This window comes from Globicephala melas, chromosome 13 (genome assembly GCF_963455315.2).
Source record: "Globicephala melas chromosome 13, mGloMel1.2, whole genome shotgun sequence".
Classification (NCBI taxonomy): Eukaryota; Metazoa; Chordata; class Mammalia; order Artiodactyla; family Delphinidae; genus Globicephala; species Globicephala melas.
This window is the reverse complement of record NC_083326.1, coordinates 82,515,164-82,527,378: the sequence shown is the minus strand read 5'-3', so window position 1 is coordinate 82,527,378 and position 12,215 is coordinate 82,515,164. Positions and strand designations below refer to the sequence as shown.

The 12,215-nt window shown below is 41.2% G+C and overlaps 1 protein-coding gene across 1 annotated transcript in view; it reads left to right on the top strand.

Annotated features, from left to right (window-relative positions):
* CLIP1 (CAP-Gly domain containing linker protein 1) overlaps nucleotides 1-12,215 on the top strand; it is a 122,639-nt gene that overhangs the window by 68,180 nt on the left and 42,244 nt on the right. Inside the window, 7 exon segments of the mRNA XM_060283144.1 lie at nucleotides 2,978-3,922; nucleotides 5,479-5,595; nucleotides 7,955-8,012; nucleotides 8,536-8,619; nucleotides 9,539-9,695; nucleotides 11,582-11,747; nucleotides 11,846-12,061. Of these exon segments, the coding sequence (XP_060139127.1) occupies nucleotides 2,978-3,922; nucleotides 5,479-5,595; nucleotides 7,955-8,012; nucleotides 8,536-8,619; nucleotides 9,539-9,695; nucleotides 11,582-11,747; nucleotides 11,846-12,061 (1,743 nt within the window).

Here is a 12,215-nt window from a genome sequence, read left to right as displayed (position 1 = left end):
ATGTCCAAGGTCACACAGCTGATAGAGATAGGGGGGCCAGGATTTCTATTTGGGCCATTTGACCCCAGAGTCTGTGCTCTTAACCACTACAGGATGGAGTCTGTCTATTATGGAAGTAGTTTTGTGGTAAAAGATGTAAGAGCTAATCTGAGTCACATATAAGAAAACACGTATGTATTATATACCTCTTAAATCACGAATTTGACTGTTGACAGCTAAATCAGACAGATCCTTAATTTTAACATTTCAGAAATGATTCTGTCTCTGATCAAATTTGGTATCCTGATTTTTTTCCTTTTGAATTATTAGTATTTGTAGAAATTTCTCTTCTTGAGAAATCATTGATCTAAAAAATCTAGAAAATCAAGTAATATTTCTTCCTCTAAGTCACGAGTTTTTATTTTTTAAGAGAAAGAAAATGTTCTCAGTCGGCCTCAAAACTAACGATATCGTCTGTGTATTTGGTAAGAAAAAAAAAATCCTGGTAGTTTGGTGCCGTTTCTTTGTTACCCGAGAGCCAAAGACTTGATCTGGGAAATACAAGGGACTCATAGTAAGACTGAGCTCCCGTGGTGTGGCTGGCTATTGAAGTAAGGATGTATTTTTTTACTTCTGAACAAATCTCCGTTACAGCTTTGTCAGCAAACAGTGTTGATTTGTTTTTGTTTTTGTTTTGTTTTCTGTGGAAAAGAAGGCATCCATTGACAGCATGGTTTATTTAAGTATTTCAGATTCAAGCAAGCTGTCATCTTCCTATAACAAGCCTTGTCTCCTGTTGATCCTCGTTCTTGGTTTGCCAAGTGTGAAACTAACCACTGACCCATCTAAGTTTCCCATCACCTACATTCCCTTTTGGGAAGTGCTTCAGAATTCCTCTAAGCCAGTAAGCCCAGTTTATAAACAGTGTGCTTGGCGCTGTAGAAACATTAGCAAGAATAAGAAATGATACCTGACTTTTATGGTGGGAAAGGCAGACACATAGATAGTTTTGCCTGAGGGCAGATTTTGGGAAATAAAATTAAAAAATGGAACTGCTGTGAAAATGCTGCATAACCACACTATTATTTTCCCTTATTTTTTACTTGGTATTTCCTCAGTTTGACGGTTTTCTTGTGACTGATTAAGAATTAGTGCCCTGTTGGATTAAATTTATTTACGTTATGGACCTTGTAGCAATGGGGTTTAATAATGCACCTTATCTGTGGACTCCCCACCTCCCCACTTCCCCCCCAGAAAAAAAGTATGTAAATGAATTAACATCTTGGAAGCACCTATAGCCCTGAAACAACAATTATAGCCAGCTCTGAAATACTTAATGATTTGATCATGCAGTTTTGGAGCCCCAAGTGCTTTATTTTCTTGTTCTTCGTGGACACTTCAGTCCTTATCCATCTCACAGCCTGTAGGTGGACAGAGGGGCTGAAGAAAAAACATACCCATTACCTTCTGTCCCGATAAAGGCAGTGAGGGAGGAGAGCCTTCACTCCGGAGGACTTTTGATCCATGAAATTTGGGATTCACTGATGTCTTTAAATCATTCAAGTTCCCTTCTATTTCCCAGGTTAGTCCAATAATTAGTTTTTATGCCCAAAGCTACCATTTCCCACATATTTTGTGTACTAAACTTACTGCGTAACAGCAGAGGGAAATAACTTCCTAAGAACAAAAGGACGCAGGTTAGGAAAGTGTTTTTCCTCGTCCTGGGGGTATGAGTTTAAATAGCAGCGTATTCCCGGGTTCTGTCCCAGAGCTCAGGTAGAATCAGCACACGTGGGAGGAACTGGACCTGCACTGTAGACACACGTCCCAGGCAACTCACACGCACACTAAGGTCGGAGAACCACTGGGTTAGGGGAGCGAGACATGTACGTCAAGATGGTGAAGGAATTACAAAATCTAAAAGCGGGGAGGGACTCTGTATAAGATTCTTAGGTATCATTGCAGGTAAGTAATCATTCTTTCTTTGTCCTTTTTAAAAAAGGTTAGTAAATTAGTTCTTTATCCACTTGAGGCTTTTATTCTACAGTTGTCGTGGTATTCACTGAAACATTTCATAGATATTTTTACACCTTTAACACCAGTGCTATCCAACAGAATTATGACATGAGCCACATATATATAATTAAAAATTTTCTGGTACCCACATTAACATACTTTTTTAATACGTAAAAAGGAGCAGGTGAAATTAATTTAGTCATATATTTTATTTATTTAAACAAATTTATCCAAACTACTATCACTTCATCATGTAATCAGTATAAGAAATTATTGGGAATTCCCTGGTGGTCCAGTGGTTAGGACTCTGCACTCTCACTGCTAAGGGCCCAGGTTTGATCCCTGGTCAGGAAACTAAAATCCCATAAGGCACGTGGTGTGGCCAAAAAAAAACAAAAAGAAAGAGAGAAAGAAATTATTAACAAGATGTGTTCTGTTTTTCCCGAGTCTTCATTATTTGATGTATATTTGATACTTGGAGCCACGTTTCAAGTGCGAGTAGCCATGTGTGGTTAACGGCTGCTGTACGGGACAGCACGCTTCCGTAAAGTCACTTCCATCAGATAGACAAACGTTCATACACCTTGGTTGAAGTAGGCAACATAAGGATTCTTCTTCCAAAAGGCAGATGTAGGGGAACCTTGAAAGGTACTGTTTCTATTAACTTACTACAGTTAGTGGGTACTTTCCTGATTAAGGTTCTTTAAAGGGAAAAGAAATATTTTGGGGGTGAGTCAAACTCAATATCAATTTTATTTTCCTTTAGCATCTCAAAATGGTGAAAAGTTTGCCAAAGACTCTAAATTTGATTTGGGGCTCCCGGAACTGGGCTTAAGCCATTATCACAACTAGATTCACACATAGAAATTCTTGGTGGCTTGACTGCTCCCTGAGCTGGGGTAGTTACTGAAGATCTTCAAGGTTAAAGAAAATCATCCGTGATTTGTTATTTAAATGATCTCTCTCTCTCTGCTGATACTAGGTGGCCACAGTGTCAGAAAAGTCCCGCATAATGGAACTAGAAAAAGACCTAGCGTTCAGAATACAGGAAGTAGCTGAGCTGCGAAGGAGGCTGGAGTCCAGTAAGCCTGCTGGGGATGTTGACATGTCACTCTCCCTTTTACAAGAGATAAGCGCTTTGCAAGAAAAGTTAGAAGCCACCCATACTGACCATCAGAAAGAAATCACTTCTCTGAAGGAGCATTTTGGAGCCCGGGAAGAAACGCATCAGAAGGAGATAAAGGCTCTTCAGGCCACCACAGAGAAGCTTTCCAAAGAGAACGAGTCATTGAAAAGCAAGCTTGATCACGCCAACAAGGAGAATTCGGACGTGATAGCTCTGTGGAAATCCAAGCTGGAGACTGCCATCGCATCCCACCAGCAGGCGATGGAGGGGCTGAAGGTGTCCTTCAGCAAGGGGGTCGGCGCAGAGACGGCAGAATTTGCCGAGCTAAAAACGCAAATAGAGAAAATGAGACTAGATTACCAGCGCGAAATAGAAAATTTGCAGAATAAACAAGACTTGGAAAGGTCTGCTCACACTAAAGAGCTCGAAGCCCTAAGGGCTAAACTGATGAAAGTCATTAAAGAGAAAGAGAACAGTCTGGAAGCCGTCAAGTCGAAGCTGGACAAAGCGGAAGACCAGCATCTGGTAGAAATGGAGGACACCTTAAACAAATTGCAGGACGCTGAGCTAAAGGTAAAGGAGCTAGAGGTACTACAAGCCAAATGCAATGAACAAACCGAGGTTATTGATAATTTTACATCACAGCTCAAGGCTGCCGAAGAAAAGCTCTTGGATCTTGATGCTCTTCAGAAAGCCAGTTCCGAAGGTAAATCAGAAATCGGGAACCTTAGACAGCAGCTTGAGGCAGCTGAGAAACAGATTAAAAATTTAGAGCTCGAAAAGAATGCTGAAAGTGGCAAGGTTTGTATCAACATCCTCCATCTTTTTCTTTTCCATTTCTTGTTCTTATTTTGCATTGTATCTTGTTTTTCAGTTGAGGTAGTTCACCCTCCAGATTCTTGACTTAGTTAAAACTGGTGCTGACGAATTTCCCAGTTGAGTGTAGTATCTTCTGAGTATTTTGAGTATGGTTTCATCCGAGGAGATTAGAGAAAATAATGGCTCAACTATGTGGCTTGATCCTGGTTTCCTAGTATCTGATTACTTTAACTCTGGGCTTGCTGTGATCTCCTGTTTAAGCTTGGTTCCAGTCTGTAAACTTTTTAAAATAGAGAACTCCCCAAAAATGATGGCATTGAGGTGAATGCATTGAAAGAATAAGATAGAAACTTGTAAGATCCTCTCCTCCTTTCCCACCTACATGACTGCCTTGTCCGTAAGGTTACATGTAAAACAGAATGTGAACTCCGAGAGCACTTGACTCGTGCGAATTAACATGCTATGATAAATGACGTTCACGGCAAAATGAAGGTGAAGAGCCTGGAGCCCTTTGCGTTGCTACTTATGTCTCATTGGAGTTTTTTCTGTGTTGCAATGAGAACATGATCTAGTCCCTGGTTTTTTGAGGAAAGACTGGACAAGTGTGCTTTTGATCAAGGCATAGGAAATGATGTGAGACATTGGCTGGCTACCTTTCTTACTAACTAGCCTTGCTAAATGTCATCTTCATGTTTAAGGATTGTTCAAGGAAGGAGCCCTTTTTCCCAGTCCTCCTGACACTAGTGGAGGTGCTGGTATTGATGCTGAATGTTCTGAGCTTTTTGCGGGAGAAGCTGCTTTATTGGCAAAGAAGGAAGGGTTGTGATGGTTAAATGGGGAGAGGTGAAGACAGACAAACGGCAAAAATTGCTAAGTAACATTAGTTGAAGATGACAGTCATAGGAGATTTTTCTCAGATCTCCTCACTTGGTTCTGAAAAACCAATCAAAACACAAAAATTAAATTAATATGGGATATGCAGCTAATGTGTTGGTCTACTTTTTTTACATTAAGATTTAATGAAAGCCAATTTCTGACGACAATTTTTGTGTAGTACATTTTTAAAATTTTATTTTTTATTTTAAATGTTGAAATACTTTAAGTGTGTACAAAAATACAAAAAATGAAACACAGTCCACATGAATCCACCATTCCTGTCTTAAGGTTTTCCAAAGTCCAGAAGATGAAATTGCTCAACTGTCTCATTTAGAAAGTAAGCATCTGTACTTTCTGCTTTAGAGCATGCTGACAGTCCAAATTCAGGTATAGAAAAATACTCTTTTGATTATTTAAAATTAGCCATTGGACAATCTTATCTAGAACTGATTGTATGAAAAGTCATTGGCTTCTTAGAATTAAAGACAAAAAAACAAAAAAACACCAAAACGACTTTTTACCCATGCCTTTATTCCTTTCAGTTTTGTTTGGTTATGTTTGTATCTCATACATTTTTTTATATTTGTTTTATGTTTTCTTTCTCATTCTTTTTTGTTTCCTTTTGTTCACTGGTTTCTGTACCATGTAACTCTGTATGGTAGGCTAGTAACATCACCAAAGAGCTGCAGGGAAAAGAGCTAATGCTTAATAAACTTCAGGAAAACCTGAGTGAAGTCAGTCAAGTCAAAGAGGCTTTGGAAAAAGAACTTCAGATTTTGGTAAGTACCTGTTGGGAATCTGAACCTCAGGGTCTCTGGCCATTCAAAAATTGTTCCTGTGTAAAAAACAAAAACTTCTATAAAGAAAGACGTATTGCACCTATTTCCTTTCTCTTGCAAAGTATTGATTGGTTGATGAATAACTTGAGAGGAACTGGATCAAACTCAAACTAGCAATAAAGGTAAGTATTACTTTTTTTTTTTTTTAATCTGTCCTTTGCCTTTGGTAATGCATTGCTTTGGCACGTTATTGACTACTTAGTTTCACCAAACACAGGAACCTTCCAAGTTATATACCCAGCACATTAGGTTTCATATATAGTGAGGTCTTGCCCTATGCCTTGTCCTACCTGCCCTGTGACAGCAAGCCAGCAAGCTCTCCTGGACCATCGGCACCCTCTGTTAGCAAGGCAGGGTGCTGTCTAATTAACAAGTTCACAGAATTCCCTCTTACATCTCAGTTTATTCCTCCTCAGGAAATTACTTTTCCTTTCATATATATCCTCTTTGCTTAATCCCAGGTTGTAGGACATTTTTTGTCTTTTTCTCAACTGTTCTCCCTTCTGCCTTGCCTCCTACATCAAAAACACAAGCTTAGTCAAGGCTGATGACCACGGGCAGGTGCCGGTGATGCCCACATGTCATGGGAAAGGAGAGGCGTAGGCTCATGGAGAAAACTTGATAAGAGAAACATTAGCTATGAAGGGTCAGTTGTCTTGGGCCTTACATGCACCTTCCTGTTCTCCACGTTTTACACTTCTCTGCTAATACCAGTGGTGAATAAAACTGTTTGATTTTTGGACTTCCCTGCTGGTCCAGTAGTTGAGACTCCGTGCTTCTAATTCGGGGACATGGGTTTGATCCCTGGTTGTGGAGCTAGGATCCCACATGACACACGGCCAAAAAAAAAAAAAAAAAAGTGTTTGATTTTTTTTTTTCTTATTTAAATGCCAATATTACATATTTCTACTTTTTAAAATGTTAACTATATAGCCGCACTCTTCATTATGGTAGCTACTGTCTATATATATGGCTCTATAAATTTAAATTAATTAAAATTAAATAAAATATAAAATTCAGTTCCTCAGTTGCACTAGCCGCGTTTTAAATGCTTAGAGGCCCCACGTGGCCGGTGGCTGCCAATTGAACAGCACAGTTTCATCGTAGAGAGTTTTATCAGACAGTTATGATACAGCATATTTCAGCTACATATTGAGAAAAGTTGACCTGGAAATTACCATTTTTCACTATGGTGTCCTTTAAGAAAATGTGTTTTGAGTTTCATGTCGTTTCTCTGCCCTCCTCCCCAAACTTTCAGGATGCCTTACTTTTTTTTTCTAAGTTAGAGTATTCCTCTACGTCCTCTGAAAACATGCCGCCTGAGGTCTGGCTTTGGGAGTAACACAGGTGGACAGCTTGTGGGCTTTGATGGACTTGTGGCTTGTGAGCCCATTTTTAAACTAAAATATTAATTAATTAGAAAGACTCATTTAAAAATTCACTTGGTGTATCTACCTCAAAGTTCGTCGCAGGAAAATCAGGAGAGTGGTTTTATCCTGCCCCCCTGTCATGTTTAGAAAAGATAGTGAGTGAGCGATGGACTTTTTGGTTTAAGGTAGTTGACACAGATCCGGTTTTAAGATACTAGGTTCTGACTATTCTTAGATGTAAAACATTTCAGAACTCAGACCCACAGACATAGACAACAAACTATGGTTACCAAAGGGGAAAGGCTGGGGGGAGGGATAAATTAGGAGTTTGGGATTAACGTGTACACACTGCTATGTACAAAATAGATAACCAACAGGGGCCTACTGTGTAGCACAGGGAGCTATACTCAATATTTTGTAATAACTTATTAGGGAAAAGAAGCTGAAAAAATATATATGTATAACTGAATTACTTTGCTGTACACCTGAAACTAACCCAACGTTGTAAACCAATTATACTTCAATGAAAAAAAGAAATATTAAAAAACAAATTTCGGAACTCTGTTCACTGTCTCAGGCAGATTTCTGAAGAGAGGTTCTGCTACTTGAGGGCAGCAACATGAAAAAAAAGCATACATGTGGCACCACATGTGTATCCACACATGCATATACTGACATAAGTGTGCACATCCACACGTGTACAGACATACGTGCACACCCACGCATGCAGCACACATGCAAACCTCACTCGTGTGTACACGTGCACAGTATGCATATGGTTGTAATTGATGCCTACATGTTTTAAGCGTAAGTTAGCTTTAATGAAACAAAGCTAGCAACAAAAAATAGATAATGTTGTAGTCATAGAAACTTTTTATTTTTGTAATCTGAAATCTTTCTATTCTGAATGTCCACTTCTTTTTCTTTAGAAAGAAAATTTTGCTGATGCTTCAGAGCAGGCAGTCTCTGTTCAGAGAAGTATGCAAGGTATGTCTTAGCAGAACATGAGCAGCTCACTTGTTCTCAAGCTGGAGCTGGCCTTGGGTGCATAACAATAGATGCTGCCTGTAGCCTGATTTCACCACCCTGGAAGTTCCTGCAGCGCACAGTAATACTGGGTTCCCTTGGCTTCCTGAGGCCTCAAGCTCCCATTCTTTCTTCTTTTTGACTTAAAGCTTGTTCCGTATTAAAATGTAGGTGTACTTGGGAAAAGTATTGTCTTACTTAAGCTTCAGTCATGGATAGCTCTATTGAGTTTTAAGTGGAAGGAGGGTGCCTGGAAAAGGGATGCCCGGTGCCTGCCAAATCTACAGATTTGGGGAGACAAGAAAGAGTTGCTTGCTTGTTTCTTTAGGTTCGTTATTCAGTGGTTTGATTTGTAATGGGACTCTTGAGTATTCCCGTGATCCCACATCGCAAGCTTTTGATTCGATTTGGTTTTGAGACAGTCAGGCTTTAGATGGCTTATTAACTATGAAATGTATTAAACTTTTAACTTCATCCCAAATAGAAACTGTAAATAAATTACACCAAAAAGAGGAACAGTTTAATGTGCTGTCTTCTGAATTGGAGAAGTTGAGAGAAAATTTAACAGGTAAGAAGACGTCTCTACACGTTAAATGTAGTAGGCTTCCTAAGATTTGAGATAATTTTAGTGTGTTGTCACAGCATATCTACTATTCAGGCATAAATTCTTCACTCGTGTTATATTGTGATAAAATACTTGTTTGAGGTCTGTAAACCTTAGCGAATTCTCTCTGCCTCATTTTCAAACGAGTCAGAATCCACCCCATCTCACTACTCCCCCTGCTATCCTTGATCCGAGTCAACCAGCATCTTTAATCGAAGCTGTAGTAACAGCTGGTCACCTGGGCTGCCTGCTTCTGCTCTTGACCCCTGCAGTCTGTTCTCAGCCCAGCAGCCAGGGGGATCCCTTCAACATCAAGTCAGATCAGGTCGCTTCTCTGCTCGGAAAGGCCCAGTGGCTCACATCTCGCTCACATTAAAAGCTGTGGCCCTTACTGTCATCAGGTCCTCTTATCTCTGCTCTCCTCCTGTACTATTCTTCCCCTTGTTCCTTCCACTGCAACCATATTGGCCTCCTTGGTGATACTTGATTGTCAAGCATGTTCCTGCCCTGGGGCCTTTGCACTTGCTTTCCCCTCTGCCTGCATTCCTCTTCCCTCACTTCCCTCAGGGTTTTACGTAAATGTCACCATCTCAGAGAGGCTCTGTCTAAGGTTTTAACCTCCCGACTCCTTCCTGACTCCTTCCTGACTCCTTTCTCCGCTTGTATTTTTTTCCCTCTTGGCACTTAACACTATCTATTGTACCATTTATTCTCTTTATTTATCTTGTTTATTGTCTGTCTTCTTTGCTAGAATGTAATTTTCATGAGGGCAGGGATCGCTCTATGCAAATATTCCCAGAGCAAGGCTTGGCATACAGGGTGTAGTTAATACATTTTTGTTGATTATAACACAACAGTGCTATTTTTTTCTATATATATTCAGATATGGAGGCAAAATTCAGAGAGAGAGACGAAAGGGAAGAGCAGTTGATAAAGGCGAAGGAAAAGCTGGAAAACGACATTGCAGTAATAATGAAAATGTCAGGAGACAGTTCTTCTCAGCTGACAAAAATGAATGGTGAATTACGTCTGAAAGAAAGGTACGTATGAGTATTAATAAGAGCGCCTGCTTTGGGTTAGGCCCTCGAGCAAGATCTGGGTGGTAGGGGAGCCTAAATCTTCAGGACTGTTAGGTTTTAAAGTTGCCTGAATCTCATTCTTTCTCTGTTATCGCAGTGTATCGCAGACTTTCTGGTGACTTGTAAAGAAAAGGTAGTAGTTTACCAACGGCAATAACATCTTTTACAGGCAGTTAAAAATATTTTTAACCTATTTCAGTGTAATGATAGATAACACGTGTGAAGGGCTGACCACGTGTCACACACTATGCTGACAGCTTTGTGTAGAGTATATTTTCTGGTTCTCCTAATAATCCTCTCAGGTGAGTGTATTATTGTTCCTATTTTGTTTTTTTGTTTTTTTTTTTTTTCCTATTTTGTTTTTTTTAATTTATTTTTACTTATTTATTTTTGGCTGCGTTGGATCTTCGTTGCGGTGGGCGGGCTTCTCACTGCGGTGGCCTCTCGTTGTGGAGCACGGGCTCTAGGCGTGCAGGCTTCAGTAGTTGTGGCACACAGGCTCAGTAGCTGTGGCGCATGGGCTTAGTTGCTCTGCGGCATGTGGGATCTTCCCGGACCAGGGCTGGACCCCGTGTCCCCTGCATTGACAGGAGGATTCTTAACCACTGCGTCACCAGGGAAGCCCCTGTTGTTCCTATTTTAAAGAAAAGGAAATTGAGGCTTAATGAGGTTAAGTAACTTTCCTGAGGTTTCAGATCTAGGTGGTCTGGTCCCAGAGCCCTTGCTGCTCTTCATCACTACACCCTGCTTCCTCAGCGCTAAAGCTTCTGTTATCGTAATCTCTCTTCTCGTCTTTATCCTGAGGCTCTCGTTGCTTTGATTTCTTTTTTCTTTTAATGGCTGCCATATAAAAATCAAATGTTTATTTTATAAGGCAAAAACTTTTAGAGGACATATTAGCCCCAGTAGACTTCTGATTCTGAAAGCATTAATACTTGGCAGAGGGCTTCCCTGGTGGCGCAGTGGTTGAGAGTCCGCCTGCCGATGCAGGGGACACAGGTTCGTGCCCCGGTCCGGGAAGACCCCACATGCCGCGGAGCGGCTGGGCCCGTGAGCCATGGCCGCTGAGCCTGCGCGTCCGGAGCCTGTGCTCCGCAACGGGAGAGGCCACAACAGTGAGAGGCCCGCGTACCGCAAAAAAAAAAAAAAAAAATACTTGGCAGAGTTAGTTTACGTCCAGCCGTGCACTCACGCATGGCCCAGCGTTGGTGGGTGATGGGCAGATGGGCCTTGGTTGGCCGACTGTGGCAGTCCTGCTGTGAGGTGGGCACAGCTGCCCAGGCGGTTGTGGCACAGAGCCTTGGAGAAGTTCCATTTCTATCGCTGCTTATCCAGAGGCACCGTCCAAGTTTCCTTCCTGTTCTCTGGTCCATGAGCCAGCCTTTTCTCCAGGTTGATGGCCCTCTTACATCTTTGTGGGACCACGTGGTTCTCTTTGAGCTAGAACATCACATTACTGTTATTTTCGTATCTTCTGTTCTCAAGCGACCCCAAAATGAGTCTTTGATAATCTAGTCTGCTAAAATTTGGAAACCTCGAAATACTTACCTCCTCTAATGTGCTTACTTTTCACTCATTTTTCCTTATTGATCTTCTGACATAAAATAATAAATGTTCACAGTTAGAGGAGTAGTTACTCTAAGGTATTTGTAACCATCACAATTGTTAAAATTATTCTTCAGGACAAGTCAGTTTTTGTTTTTGTTTTTTGCTTATTTCAGATGTTATTAATTGCTCATAACATTTATAATCATTAAGACAATTATTATTAATATTTTAAAGTACAACTCTAGAATTTAAAGTACTCTTTTGAAAAATCTGACGCCTTGTATTGAAACTTGTTCTAGAAATGTAGAAGAATTACAGCTAAAACTCACCAAGGCTAATGAAAATGCAAGTCTTCTGCAGAAAAGTATTGGGGAAGTAACTCTCAAAGCTGAACAGAGCCAGCAAGAAGCAGCTAAAAAGCATGAGGAAGAAAAGAAAGAACTGCTGACAAAATTGTCAGACCTGGTAAGGAGAGAATCAGTGGGACTGTGGGCTGGCAGGGGAGGTTGAGGGGCAGAACGGACATGACCAAATGACTCACTCCTGACTCGGGGTGTCTGCAGGAAAAGAAGATGCAAATGAGCCACAACGAGTGTCAAGAGCTGAAAGCCAGGTATGAAGAAGCCAGTTCTGAGACACAGGCCAAGCATGAAGAAGTTCTGCAGAACCTCCAGAAGATGCTGTTGGACGCAGGGGAGCGGCTGAAGGCCGCACAAAAGGAGAACAGCGACTTGCTGCAGGAGACGGAGGAGCTGAGAAGGCAAGCCGACAAAGCCAGAGTACGTGGTGGGGAGAATCGTGTTGTCGAATTACGGTTTGCTTGCGTTCCGCGTCAGGGCTGCAAGGGGGCTTGGAAAGCAGCAGCACGTGGGATGGGTTCGGTGGCCGTTACCAGTGTCGGCCCTCAGGGTGCGTGGCAGGAGGGCGAATTAC